The sequence below is a fragment of the Crinia signifera genome, chromosome 1 (assembly GCF_055691185.1).
Source record: "Crinia signifera chromosome 1, ASM5569118v1, whole genome shotgun sequence".
In the NCBI taxonomy this organism is placed as follows: domain Eukaryota; kingdom Metazoa; phylum Chordata; class Amphibia; order Anura; family Myobatrachidae; genus Crinia; species Crinia signifera.
Genome location: NC_139217.1, coordinates 242,899,995 through 242,915,539, shown reverse-complemented (window position 1 = coordinate 242,915,539; position 15,545 = coordinate 242,899,995). Strand labels below are relative to the sequence as shown.

At 45.0% G+C, this 15,545-nt stretch overlaps 1 protein-coding gene across 4 annotated transcripts in view; it reads right to left on the bottom strand.

Annotated features, from left to right (window-relative positions):
- The window catches only part of PTBP3 (polypyrimidine tract binding protein 3), a 188,963-nt gene extending 178,877 nt beyond the window's left edge, over window positions 1-10,086 (bottom strand). Inside the window, exon 1 of one of the 4 annotated variants that reach the window (XM_083179475.1) lies at window positions 9,964-10,086. In XM_083179475.1, coding sequence (XP_083035601.1) covers window positions 9,964-9,967 — 4 coding nt within the window. In that variant the 5' untranslated portion in view covers window positions 9,968-10,086. The remainder of the gene's footprint in view (window positions 1-9,963) is intronic. The other 3 variants (XM_083179474.1, XM_083179477.1, XM_083179472.1) reach the window with 3 other exon arrangements.
- Between the last annotated feature and the right edge of the window lie 5,459 nt (window positions 10,087-15,545).

Below are 15,545 nucleotides of genomic sequence, written 5' to 3'. Positions count from 1 at the left end.
TATAAATATATAAACATTGGTGGACAGTGTTGGCGGTAACATATACATTGCTGGTCTGTGCCAGCAATGCATAAATTAGTGCCAACACTGTCCACATTATTGCGCAGGCCAGCAATGTATCCATTACCGTCAACACTACCCACCTATGTTCATATATTTATATGCCCATTGCCACCAATGCACTGTATATATGGAACCCTTGGAATTCAAACCCAGCCCATTTACAATGAAATATTTTCAGCAAAGTCTTTCGCCTCCTGAAAATCTCTTGCTCTTTGGGGAAAATAGCTCAGTGTGTACGCACTACTTTGGTGAAAGATATAGCTCTCAAAGATTTTGGCAAAGTCTTTTTAAATGAAAATCTTCAAGTGTGTATGGGCCTTTAACCCTTTGAATGCTAACATCTGTGAGAGATGTGCAAAATAGCCGCTAAAAATACCAGTGTTGCTCACACTGGTTATATAAACTAAAATAAAAAATGTTGTCTAAAACATTATATTTCATATATATGGTACACATTACAGGTCTATTTATTATGAATAAAAATGTTTGCTTGGCAAATTCACTTGACACTCAAAGGGTTAATATGCCCTAAGAATTTAGGATTAGTGTTTTGGTGCATCTAACTAGCAAGGTCTGTAGCACAATTTGAGGCTAGGTGTATGGGAGCATTTCTGTAAATAGGCAAGTACAGTATGTATTTAAACTTTTTACACATAAAAAAGCACACATTGGGGGTATTCAATCTGTGCCCATAGGGGAAATAACAGCATTAAAAATGCAACTGTTTTTAAAGTCGGATCTGTTTTGTCAGAAACAAATCTATAGACTTTCCAACACTCAGAACATTAGATTCCGACTGTCGAGTTAATGTCAGATCACACAAAAACAGCCCGGGATTCGGACTGTCGGGATATTTCAACAGTAGGAATCCCGGATTGAATACCGCCCCCCCTTCTCCCATAACCTACTGTATTGCTATTTAGACAATTTTGTCAAGGGTGGTGGCTTACTCCTCGCAGTCCACTATTAATTCTCACTTTAGCGATGAGCTCTCAACCAGGCCCAAGAAAATGGTTTCCAGCACTCACATGAACTGAACATCAATACAGCAAACTAAGTAAGAAAGTAATTATCTGCTAAGATGGCTGCAACTTAAACTGACAATACATTGCACAATAATCATGCAAGCGATACGAGTAAAAAGCTAGTTTGAACAATTATCCCTCACTATATAAATGTTAATGGTTTACAACCTACAAATAGCTTCTTTTTTTGGCTGTCCAACATGAATAGCGAGTAGGGTTCCACATCTTGTAGTGAAGGGGGCACTCCAGTTACTGTCCCATGTCTCTTTCCACCTCTGTGTTGGTTGGTCAGCTGCACTCTCATGCTTTAGTCAGCAAATATTGTAAAAGTAAATCATGGGACAGATGACAGAACAATTTTATATGTCACAAAGGATGCAAGACATTCTCCTTAAGGCGTGAGCCATTACAGTTTTTGATCACTTTAATGTAATGTAATTACTGTGAAAAAGGACAAACACACAGCCATTGACAATGAGCTCTTGATGCACCATACAGAGTCCTTGGTGTGAATGTTTCGGAGACGAAGGCTATTTTATCTGCATTGTGGAAAGTGCTGCAACAGTGAGGACTCTTATTCATTACCCAAGTACCAGCAGGATGACTGCTTTGAGCACAAGGTACTAATAGGACACAACATCCTCCCGGGTTGTGGAGAATTGTTTGCTTATAAACAGATGAAAGAAAATCCGTGTGAAACCGAAGGTCATGTAGGAGGATGGTAGTTTAGCAACTTAACAGTGCCTTGTATAAGACACTGGATCACCGCTTGATAGACCAGTACAGAACCACAATAACGATGTCGAAACAGGAGCCTTGTCTACATTTTCCCAGTGCAGAATGAGCATTGTTGTTAATCTGAACAGGAGACCATTGTGTTAGCGATTTCCTATAAAGAAAGTCTCTGGAAGGATATCTGGTATGCAAACTAGATTTTCATGTTAGGCATCTTCTGCTCTGCGGTTTCAAAATAAACAAAACTATCCTAAAAAAAAAACTTTATATAAAAAGGCCCAATGAATCTAAAGATACAAATTTGGAACATATACTATAAATATTAATACATTAAGTTTAATGCAAAAAAATAATGTATGCAAAGTTTACATATAATTGTGGACACCGGGGCGATGCAACTGATGGTAGGTCCAGTTTTACAACCCAGCTTAGCAGATTCAGCTTCATGTTGATCGAGAACACAAGTCATATTTATATAATGATTCTAATTTCTAGCACAGAGAAAGGTTCCCAAACTTGAGTCACGGCCCCCTGAAGCGTCCGAATTTTTCATGGTACCCCTAGTCCAAAAGTTTAGAAACTTTTAAAAAATGTATTCAATTAAATAATTGTGTCTATAGGTCATCCTTAAGTTTAAATATGTGAGGAGAGACATGATTCACATCCACTTATGCTATGATTGGCAGCTCCCAGCACTGGTTTTGCCTATTACCATGACCATAAATAATTTGCATTGATCTTGGACCAGCAACCCGAAGCACCCCAGGGTGCCACGCCACACAGTTCGGGAACCATTGTTCTAATAGGTATGACTTTCTAAAAATTATTCAGGTGCCTATAGTTGTGATGAATAATCACAGCATGGGATGCTGGGAGGGATCCGGTTGGAACCCTCACAGCAAGAATTCAGCTAGCAGATTTGAAAATGGCATCTCCCACCGCATTCCAAGCGGATTCCGAGCTTGGTGCATAAGCAGAACGTGGTCACACCTACAAGGATAGCATTTTTGAAGGTTTGACCGCATTTGTAACTTTCATGCATCTCATCCTAGGTAAAGAAAAGGTATTAAGCTAGGTACATACTACACAATTATTGGAATCATTTACTGCACAGTGTGTATGAACATTTGTTTTAGCATTTCACCAATAAATAAACTGGTGAAATCTTGCCCATGAACACGCAACTACAATTATCTGGACGGTCAAGACCAAAAATATTGGTCTCCATCTCCCGATATCAACTTGTGTGAGTGCACATTCTCAATGATATGACCAGCTGTAAAAATCGGATAGTGATTGGATAAACCCGATTTTTCTCCCTCAGACGACGTAATAAGAATTTTGGCAAATGTTTCTTAAATAAAAAAAATAAAAAAAAAGTATGTGGCACAGAAAGCAGGGTAAAAAAAAAATGGGGGTTTAAAATTATTTTTTTAGCAGTGACATTGAAAACAATGAATCCAGTTTGTTAGAATAATACTGTGAAACATTGCTATGTATTTGAAGCCTTGTCTAACCACGTTTTAATGCATTCTTATGCTAAGGGGAAAATTTACGAAGATATAAGTTCTATTGAAGATGGGATGCAGTTAGAATTCCGGCAGTCGGAACCCCAGCAGTCAAAATCCTGACACCGGAATCCCGACACTTTCTCCCTCTATTGGGTGTCCACGACACCCATAGAGGGAGAATAAATTAGCGAGCCCACAAGGGAGGGGGGGGGGGAATCCACGCCCCCCCCCCTGTCAGGATTTAGGTGATCAGGATTTTGACCACCAAAATTCCGTACCCCTCCCGCTCAGAACAACCAATCAGATTCTTTTATTTTCTAGAAGATGTAAAATAAATAATCTGATTGGTTGCTATGGGCAACATTGCATTTGCAACAGAATTCCCCTCCGATACCCCTTTCACATCGCAGCTAATTACCGGGTACAAGCCAGTTTGACCCTGTAAATAGTGCTATGTGAAAGGGGTTACCATTAACAGGGCCGGCTCTACCATTAGGCAGCTTTAGGCAGTTGCCTAGGGCGCCAGGCTCTGGGGGGCGCCACCAAGTCTGACTGTCAAAGGATCAAGGATGTCTATGGGGATCCTTGTTGTGCTTAATGCAGGTGGACCTCACCTCCATACTTTCCCTTGAGGCATACTTCCCTACTTTGCTGCCCTCTCCTCATTGTACTATGTTGTGGGTGGCAAAGGTAGGCCTCCAGGGAAAGCAGGGGACTTGCCCACCTTCACAAGGTGGGGCTGGGAGGACCACCCAATTTTTTGGGGAGCCTCCCTGCCATTCCAGAATGTTTGTCAAGTATGCCTTAAGGGGTTGGGAAGTGGGTATTGGTGGCAGTAAGGGGGAAAGGGGCAGGTGCAGTAAGTTTTGCCTAGGGTGCTGTGCAGCCTTACACCGGCCCTGACCATTAACAGCTAACCGGTAGCAACGTGGCAATCCAAACCAGTGTTCTATAGCAGTGTTCTTACCAGCATGTTGCCGTGCAGTGTGAACGGGTTAAACGGGTCGAGCGACCCATTTCCCATTCACACTATGGAGACAGCACTTGGAGCAGAGTGCTGCCTCCTCGCCCACCCCCCGATGATGCGCCGCTGCTCCCCCTCATGACGTCAATATTGCCGGTTCGCTGCTGCAATCTGCAGACCCCACATGCAGGGTCGCACCGGTACTGAAACATTTAAAAGTCCTGGTGCGACCCTGCATTTGCAGTCTGGAAGCAGTATGAGTAAATTTACCATTAACAATCCAGTTACTAGGCTTTGATATAATTAATTTGAAACCTTTTCATAAAACCAATTTTAGACAAAGCATAATTAAAACACGCGTCGAAAGGAGAAGAAATCTGCAGCTTACAACTAATAGTAAGGGATAACTAGCACCCAGCAATACATTAGCCAACTCCCCACAACACTACGGCAAAATAAATGTATTCTGTTTACCTAGACTCCGAAATTACACACATACATTTTACTTTGGTACTGCAACCTATTTATTCTTTTAAACGCTTTGTGTACAGGTGTGCACCAATTAGAACACTGCTTTGTCAGATGGTAGTTTTCATGTGTCTATGACAACCATATTATCCTTTTCTTGATTGTTTTTCTTAACCACAGGTTCGATTAGCCCTAGCTTGCTTAAATGAAGAGAACGTAATATTCCCTTGAGTATCGCTAGAACCTGAATTCTCAGGAAATCACCAACTCTGAACTAATGGTAGGTATTGCCATTTAGCCTTTGACAATGCTCATTTGTGAATACTTAACGACCATAAATGCTGAATATTGTAGCCTTGGTGACCTGCACACGTACTTATATAAGTCCAGGATCTCCCAATAAATTTCCATTTACCGATATCTTTCTCTTGGAATAATGATATTCACAGAAATCAAATTCCTGATTCAGTGTGATCAGGGGTGTTTTTTAGCCTCTTTGGCTTTAATTCACATTGTGACTGCCAATCAACCAATATTTCCTGATGGTGTCTGCTTAAGTTCACTATTGTTAATAGAATAAGTATTTAGTTGGGAACTAATGTAAAACAATGAATAAGCTGAAGCAATAGGTTGGTCATAACTGACTTGGGAACATTTTGCGCAGATTTCACACTACGCTTCCTCCAGGTTCTACTACTGGCAATGCATGCAGTCATAGAAGAATCAGTTGTGCCTCACATAGGTGAAGGGACTGGGTGATCATGGGGGATTTTATTCACTCATGTGTGTCCACAGAGCTGCAGGATACACACAGCTGTGTCTATGCATACCTCACAACTGTCCCCCAATATTCACCAAATCGTCCCTTTTTTGTTTTTTTTGGGGGGGAGCCCGCTTCCTGCCTGGGAATGGCAGTGTCTCGAGGAGGGGGGCAGTTGGGAGCCCCCCCCCCCCCCTCTGTGAATATGATGCACAGAGTCTATTCCCAGAGACAGAGGGGCTGGTTGCATAGTCAGCAGGTCTGGGAGCTGCTGGCCATGCCCCCAGTGGCAAAAACAAGGGCGTGGCCTTGGAAACATAGGCCCTGCCCTTCAAAAGTTGGGAGCTATGTGTAATTTGTTTCAGATTTATCTTTGCCCCAAGGATAGTGCGGTTGCAAGTATGCAGGAGAATACATAAACTTAGCAGGAGCAATTCCGGCCTACTTGCATTAGGCCCTTTATGTAAAACACATAAAAAATATATTTTAGAACATGGGAGCCTGAGTTATAAAACACATATGATAAGAATTAGGTCAGAAAATAACCAGCCAGTTGTACCAGTGTGTAGAATGAGTGTAATGCTGTACAAAGGTTGCCAGCTGACAGGACATCAAATCATTCAGCAAAACAAAAAACAGGAACAATCTAATATCCTTCTTGTAGCGCTAATGTACACACATAGGGCCTGATTCAGACCTGCTCGCTAGGCTGTGTATATTCATAGCCTAGCGATCAGGTTAAGGGCGGGATTCTCTAAAATCCGCAGCCCTCTTCGCCCGGCATTGCATTTCTAATGACCGCATATTCTCTAAAATATGCGGTCATTAACGCAAGGGACAGCTCTTGCGGTAAGAGCTGTCCCTTGCGATGCGGCGCCGTTGCTGGACTTACGGGTCTATGACCCGGGAGTCCGTCTGTGCATGCGCAGACTGACGCGCCGGCCGCAGGGCATGCTGGGAGGGATCCGTGACGGATCCCTCACACACCGCTGCGGTAAGAAGCCCATAGGCTTCTGCAGGGAACCGTCAGCCGCAGCGGTGACACTGCGGTGGGAGGTTAGAGAATACAGAAATGCGGTAAAAACCCCGATAACGGGGTTTTTACCGCATTTCTGTGATAGAGAATCTCGTCCTAATGCCACCCTGGCGATCAGATCCACCAGTGCACTTGAACAATGCATTGCACGGCTTGCACTGTAGTGCACAAGGGGAATCTGAAAACCTTAATTTACTTAAGTACGAAAAGACAGGACGGGGAGAAGTGGTATCAGTGTACATTATTACCACTTATACTATTTCCCCCTCATGTATTAAAACTGTAGCGTGTGCTGAATGCGCCCCTGCCATTCTCAGTACTGCTATCTAATTGGACACCTGCAGGTGTCGTCGCCCAGTGTAAAACACTGTCCGGGCTGTCTGCTCCATCATTTTTTATTTTTTATCAATTTTTTCCCCACCTCAATAAGAATGTGGCTGCCAGTAGGGGTTTAGTGACTGGCGCATGCAGCGCCAGTTAGAGAAGCCGATGCGCGAGTATGCACATTGGTAGCTGGGACCTGTTTCACCATGCTAAATACATCTACCCCTCAGTGAGGGGCTGCATTTGTGCCTGATCATGAAAATACATTCTAGGAGGAGATTTAGGAGTTGCGCCACTGCATCTTTAATGAAAATAACCCCGCTATGTACAAGGTAACTTGCAGTGACAGTGGTAGTGATCTCCCCCACCCCCAAGTAAGTCTATACTATTATCCTGAACGGTGATGGCCGAAATGGGGGTGGGCATGGGCACGCATGCGCTCGCAGGTGTCCGCCCAGCATTTCCATAGGCGTGCCAACCATTTTCTGCCCATAAAACGCTGGAGCAGACACCAGTGACCGTCCCCTGCCACCCATTATTTAGCGAATGCTCCGGTTAGGGTAAAACTCGCAGAAGGCATTCGCTTCAGTGATGTGCGCATGAGCGGCTATGTGCACTCCTCCATCATCGAAAACTGGGCCGAATTCGCTGCTCACTGAGCAGATCTGAATTGCCCCATAGTGTCGGTTTCCAACAATGGAGCTGGATCGAGGCTGTGGGAAGAACAGAATGCTCTCATGCTAATATGCCTCCATAAGAATACCATTCCAAGGAGTAAACTAACAGGGCCAAACTACAAAAAATAATAGTAACTCCACAAAATATTAATAATGGGGACTGATCTGCAGGACAATAATAATAATACCCCTTTCAGATTGCACCTAATTACCGGGTTCTCTATTGCCAGGTCGCTGAAGGGACCAGAGAGCAAAATCCAGGGTCGCTTTGGGATTGAACTGTTTCCAAGTCCCGATACAAACCTGCATTTTGCGATCTGAGGGCGGGATGTATTAAAATACATCGCCGCCCTTCGCGCCCCCCCCGCCGCGATGCCGCCGCATATGTACTAACATATGCGGCTGGCATCGCGATGCGGTGACGGAGCCCCCCCGCGATACCTGGAATGTGGTGTGCGGGGGGTCTCCGTCACCTCCCAGCCGGCTTCTGCAGTTTTCACGCCAGGGACAGCTAAGCAAGCTGTCCCCGGCGCTTCCTCCTCCCCCTGCAGCCGGAAGGACGTCCGGCTGCGTTGCTAGGGGGAGGAAGGGCTTACCTTCCGGGGTCCAGGAGGACCTGCAAGAAGGTAAGCCCAAGGGAGGGGGGAGAGGGGGGGTCGGCGAGGCGGCGGGGTTGCGGCGACGCGGCGGGTGGCGAAAAGAAGCCCATAGGCTTCTATAGGGTATCGCCACCCAAAGGTGGCGATACCCTGCCCTGCGGTGACGTGGCGAACGGGTTTTAGTACATAGGAAAATGCGGTAAAACGGGGGTTTTACCGCATTTTCCCTTTAGTACATCTCGCCCTTAAAGTGTTATTAGGTCTTATGCGGGAGATTTCTGTGAAATGCTAAATTCACATCGCAACAAGTCATAAGATTTATCAGAAACTGTAGTTTTAACATTGTTTTATGAAAAACAAAAACACTAGATAAGTAGGACCCCCAGTATGTACCCATTAAGTGTAAAACAAAACCTCACTCAGCACTTTTTGGTCAGAAACATATGTACAGTATAATTATATAATACAGTAAAGGTGTCTTAAGCTTTACCCACTATATAGAAGTGCATGCTGCTCAATCTGACAACATCATCAGTTACTGCATGTGCAGATTGGGGGGGGGGGGACGTCACTGACCAATATCGTTGTTAGTAAACAATGTCAGTCATACTGCTTTCACATTGCAGAAATGGGTAATGACACGGTATTCTTAAAATGGGACTTTAAAACGGGTCTGAGCCTTGAGACCTTTCACATTGCAGGTGAAAACCGTTTTTAAAATCATTTAATACCATTCAAAATTCAACCCGTTTAACCCCCAAGGGACACGTTTCAAGCCATTGAAATAGAGCCATTCACACAGCCTAAAAACGGCTTTAAAACGTGTAGGACTCTGCTTTTTAACCGTGTTGAAATACCGGTTATCTTTAACCGGTAAATCAACTTTGGCACTTTCACATTGCAGCCTTAAACGTTTTAAAATGGGAAAAAAACGGCAATATACCGTTTTAAAAGTGCAATGTGAAAGGGGTATCAGTGTGTATGTTCTGTATTGCTCATTCTCCCACAGCATCACCGATATAGTTATCAATCACTAAGTTTGCTCCCAGCTTAACTCTGGAATAGCGTATAAATCAAATTGCCTAGAAAAGAGCAGACAATGCAAGTGCAGCTCCATGGATGGGAATGGTGGTGGTGGTTCGCATCATAGTGCTGTGTAGAAGATCTGCTGATGATAATGTATGCTGAAAATGACAGGATACCAGGAAGAAATGCTGGTGGATAGAAACTTTCTGAGATATAGTCAGCACTGAGCTCCCTTCCCAGTGCTTACAACACAGGTGTGACTGTACACACACAGGGAGGGGCCGGCTACATGCCTCATACACACACCTACCACTTCTTCTCCCAGCAGCACTGCAACCCCTCACAGCAACAAGCTATAAAGGGGCATCATCAGAAGGAATACATTATACAATAAGCGCATCAATTACAGAATTACAAGATTATGAGTCTTGCTCAGCATCAGCTGTGTACATTATCATATGCAGTACATAAAAGACTCTTGGACTTTTCTATATACACATTCATAACTAGAACATAATACATTTAAATGCTTAATCAAAACAGTGCAAACTTACTGAAAAAGCCTATAAACTACGACACAACAGGAATACACCTCCCTCTGAGCTGAGCCTACAAACGCATACACACCCACTACATGTTCACAGGAGATTATAATGTCAGGGTGAAGTAGTGAGCGCAGGAGAGTAGCAAAGTCATGATCTTCTATTGTGCTGCTGGGGATGCTGCTCTATGTGCACCCTGATGGGGAAGACATGCAGGCGAGGTAATGACTTACCCATCCATGGCCCGGAGGACGAGGAAGAGAGGGGAGCAGGGAGAGACAGACAGAGGAGAGAGCAGAGACCAGTGCAGGGAAGAGGCGGAGGGAAGGAGGAAGGGAGATGATTGAGGAGGAGGAGGGAAGGAGGAGGGCAGGGAAAGAGGTGCCACTGGAGAAGAGGAGGTGGGGGTGTTACGACTTTAACAGCTTCAGTGCCAGTAAAATAAAACACACAGCTCTGACAGCAGAGTTCTGGGGTTTGCAGGCCAATTGGTTAAACATGGGCAACTACATGAAAACGATCTTCCAGTATGGTAACATGTAAAGCAGCCAGTATTTAGAACCTGTGGTATCATGTGTCTGTGATTACTGGGATGAGCTGCTTAGCATTGGAGCCAGATAACTCATTTCTAGCAACAGTTCCTTGTTCTAGACTCGAGGCTTGACCCTGATAATGTTTATGTTAATTAATATGGGCCAATTGCACGGTAATCCTCATCGGCGAGTAAGTAAACTGATCTTTATTGCATGAGAACAGTTAATACAGTATTATTGTAATATGACGATGGCCAGGAGTTATGTCACGTTACAGGATAGGATGCTATGTCCAGCCAGGGTGTAAATATGATGTGCATACTGTACATGCACCCCACCCACACTGCCACTTGGAATTATCAGAATTTGGTGTGATAATATGCATTAATATGACACAATGTTAGTAAAGCAAAATAGTGAACTGACGTACAAAAACAAACAAACAAACACACTATAAAGGCAGGCAATATGCATATCATTCAGTGTGTACAAACTGTAAAGATATATTTTTCATAAAACAAGATGGCCAGTGATTAATACCCCTTTCAGACAGAAAAAAAGACCCGGGAATTTCCCTGCTCTTGCCGTGTCGACCCGGGTTTTTCTTATGTCTGAAAGGGTCAACACGGGTCTAAAGTTCCGGGACTTCGACCCAGGTATTTACCTGGGTTTTTAAGTTCCGGGACTTCGACCCAGGTATTTACCTGGGTTTTTCCCGTGTCAGACACATGTTTGCGGCTGTGTGAAAGGGTCCGACCCGTGTTTTTCTCCCTACTATTGAAAAATCATGCTGATTGGCTGTGCAGCATGGCGCTGCGTGATTGGCTGAGCGGGCGTGGCAGTGGCGTGCAGCGCAGCACTAAATGGCCATGGCACATTGGAAAGATGAGGAGATCCGTGAGCTGCTCAATGTCAGAGGGGAGGAAGAAATCAGCAAAACACACAGAGCACTCATGACCTCCAGGTTCTGCAACTTGTCAGCCATGTTTAATGCAATGCAGTGAGCAGACACCTCCCACTTTTCAAGATCTCATCTCTGTGTGCCTTTAAAACTGTCCTTTTCTTATGACACACAGTGTTTTGCAGGAAAAATCCGGCTTCTGTGTGAAAGGGGTAGACACGGGAAATACCCGGGTTTTTTTCCTGTGTGAAAGGGGGTCAGCACCTTGCTGCCTAGTTCTACCCGGGTTTTTGTATCCGGGAAATACCTGGGTTTTTGGGATTTTTCTGTCTGAAAGGGGTATAAGCAAACTATGTATCTTTATTGTTTGAAATAAGTCAGTGTGTATGCACTTCACTATATTGTTCATACTGTAGCTTTGGTGATACCAAGGGAAATTGTAAACACAGTTTTAAGCCTTACACACACTAGGCGATTTATTTAAAAAAATGATTCCCCCCATCAGTTGTATATCAGGACTGCCTACCCTCCCTGCCTACCCTCCCGGAATGTCCGGGAGGCTCCCGGATACTGCCCTCACACACACATCCCCCGCACGCGTGCATCTCCGCCGTGGCAATGTTAATTTCCTATGATTCATGGCTTTGGGGGGGGGGGGGGGGGGGCAGGGCTAAAGATGCCAAATGCATCATTTAGCCCCATCCCTTCTCGAAGACCCGCAAATTGCTTGGATTTGCCATACTGGGGGTGGGGCTGGATGACGTCTACATCAGCCCCCCCAAAGTTCTGCTGACAGTCTCCTATCCGGGCTTCTCCCAGAGAGGAGACTTCAAAAGAAGGCAACCCTGTTGTATAGGTAGCCAATGTCTTGAATAATGGAGGGGAATGGGTGCAATATTGGGACCGATTCAGACCGTTCGTTTAGACTGAAATTTATTTCCGAATTCTAGCAACAGGATTCGGGTGCCATGGGGGGGAAACACATCGATCGGTCAAGCGGCCGGAGTCATCTGGAGATCACAACAACAAGTATAATGTAACAATACATATGAATAATGCATAATTGAATTTCACAATCTAGAACTTGATCACAAGAGGAGGGGATGGGCTACAACGGGGATTTCCACATTACCCATATGGGCCAGTCCGAGTCCAACACTGGGGCAGAATCTTTTTTGGGGCAGTAGCCTTGTGTATTTTTTCAATGTGGAGGATCCAGACCAGGCTTTGGAAGCAGTAGCAGAATCCCAGGTGTGTAATCAGCAGAACCTGGGATTTCCTGATATAAGGGTTTCCAGGGCAGAGTCACTTTTCTCTTGAATAGCTGCCTAAGCGATCGGCTAGGGGTGTGTATGTTATTGTAGGGACCAAGAGTCTGCTATGCTGAGAGTGTCTGTATGCTACTGCCTGTAATACTGACTGCATATGGATTTAACCTGCTATGCTGTGACCTGCTGTTCAAAATAAACAACAAAGTCTTCATCTGAGTTCCCAGGTCTGTGATCCTTGACACAATTGGTGGAGAACAGGGGCTGGCTGGCAACTTTCAGCCTGGGGGGCAACACAAGCAAGTGGCCCACCATCATCACCATCGTTTCACCGCCCTACCCTCTCCCCTCTATCTAGTATGCAGCAATTATTAAACAATCATTTCCCCCCCCCACACACACACACACACACAAAACACACACACCCGAAATAGGGACAGCGCATGCCGCAGGCGTGCTGTAAAATTTTACACTGTAATGCCTATTCCACATAAAGCCAACAGCGTAATGCCCATTACACATATTGCCACACACGGTAATGCCAATTAAACATAATGCCACAACGTAATGCCAATTAAACAATGCCCATTACACATAATGCCAATTACACATATTGCCACACCGTAATGCCAAATAAACATAATGCCACACACACCATAATGCCAACACCGTAATGCCCATCACACATATTGCCAGCAACGTAATGCCCATTACACATAATGCCACACACCGTAATGCCAATTAAACAATGCCCATTACACATAATGCCAATTACACATATTGCCACACCGTTATGCCAAATAAACAGAATGCCACACACCGTAATGCCAAATAAACATAATGCCACACACCATAATGCCAATGAAACAATGCCCATTACACATATTGCCACACACCGTAATGCCTATCACACATAATGCCAGCAACGTAATGCCCATTTTACATATTGCCACACACTGTAATGAGAATTAAACAATGCCCATTACACATAATGCAAATTACACATATTGCCACACCGTAATGCCAATTAAACATAATGCCACACACCGTAATGCCAATTAAACAATGCCACACACCGTAATGCCAATTAAACAATGCCACACACCGTAATGCCAATTACACAATGCCAACACCGCAATGCCCATTACACATATTGCCACACACCGTAATGCCCATCACACAATGCCAGCAACGAAATGCCCTTTTCACATAATGTCACACACCGTAATGCCAATTAAACAATGCCCATTATTAAACAATGCCCATTATACATAATGCAAATTACACATATTGCCACACCGTAATGCCAATTAAACATAATGCCACACACCGTAATGCCAATTAAACATAATGCCACACACCATAATGCCAATTAAACAATGCCACACACCATAATGCCAACACCGCAATGCCCATTACACATAATGCCAACACCGCAATGCCCATTACACATATTGCAACACACTGTAATGCCCAATAAACATATATTTGCCTGCTTTAACCCATGGAGTGCCACTGTTTATTCATTACCGGTATGTACACACACATATATACACATACAAACACACACATATACACACACACACACACCAGAATATCTATATGTATAAGCCTAGGTAGAGCAATGTACTTACAAGACAGGCAGGGTCAGCTTGAGCTCAGCCTCCATGAGCTCCTCCAGGGCCTACATGCAGCTTCCCCTGGCAGACCTGGTGCAGTGCCACCCGCGCTCCCGCCGGCGGCCTCCGCAGGTAAACTATTCCCAGTCCCCGGCCAGTCCGTTCCCCCCCCCCCCCCCCAGGTAAATGCTCGTTGCCTAGGGGTTCCTTTTAAACAGCGCGCCAGCGCTACCCGAAGCCGCACTTCCGGGTAGCGCTGGCCGCGCTGTCTTCCTCTGACAGACACTAGAGGTACAGCAGTACCTCTAGTGTCTGTCTCCTCCATGGCGGCGGCCATTTTTGAAGGGGCCGCCGCCATAGATGGAGACTGTCACTTGTGTGTGGCAGCGCCGCAGCAGGACCTGGAGACAGCAGCAGCCGGGCAATCCACACGGCCCAGCCCAGCTACTACATACCGGCCCGGGGGGCATGTGGCACCCTGCCCCCCGGCCCAGCCCGCCCCTGGTGGAGAATGCCAGCAAGCACACTATGTACAGCAGAAACTGTTACCGGTTTCTGCTGTACAGAACTGGTGTTTAAACTGCAAGTTTTTTTCCCTCTCTCTCTGGTTATGCAGTGCAAGGGCCACCACATTATTGACAAACCATTTGCTGTTGTGTGTTAAATAGCCAACAAAGCAGGTGAGTGTTGGCTTGGTCTGTTTGATAAGTTTGGCACATTATATTAAACCTCCTAGGTTTGCCCATAAAGGGGAAGTACAGGGCATTATGGAGAAATTACTAAAAAAGATTGCTGAACTGGCTTTTGGGCAACAAACCCAGATTAAGATGTTACGTGAGGGACAACAAACCCAGATTCAATTGTTGCATGAGGGGCAACAAACTGTTAAGGTCGGGGGTGTCCTCGCCTGCCCTACCTCCGTTGTCTCAACCTGGGATTGGTGGACGCGTGCAGAGCTAGGCTTCACCTCTAATAGCCGCGTTCGAAAGAGCCCGTTTGTCAGGCTCCGACCCCGATGCCACCAGGTCTTACGAGTGACAACGCGCCCGCCGAGGCCAGGAGAGAACAAGGGGAAAGCTAACTAAGACCCACGTGGGGCGAGGAACCCCCAGACCCCTAGAGGGCGACTATACCCGATAGTGCGGGAGTTACAATACTCAGGGATGGTAAAATACAAAACTAGTGTAACCTGACAGGTGTAACAATACACAATAGATGGAATAATATCAATGGAATGTAACAAGACACTGAATCCCTGACAGGTGTAACAATACACAACAGATGGAATAATATCAATGAAATATAACGGGACACTGAATCCCTGACAGATGTAACAATACAAAGCAGATGGAGTAATCAATATATAAGTACAAGAAAGAATGGTGGGGAGACCCCCAACTTATCTGAGAGATGGTATACAGCAGACAAGTAAAAGCACCACAGCTGCTCTGGGTAGATACACCAGGATAATAGTACTGGAACACTGGGAATCCT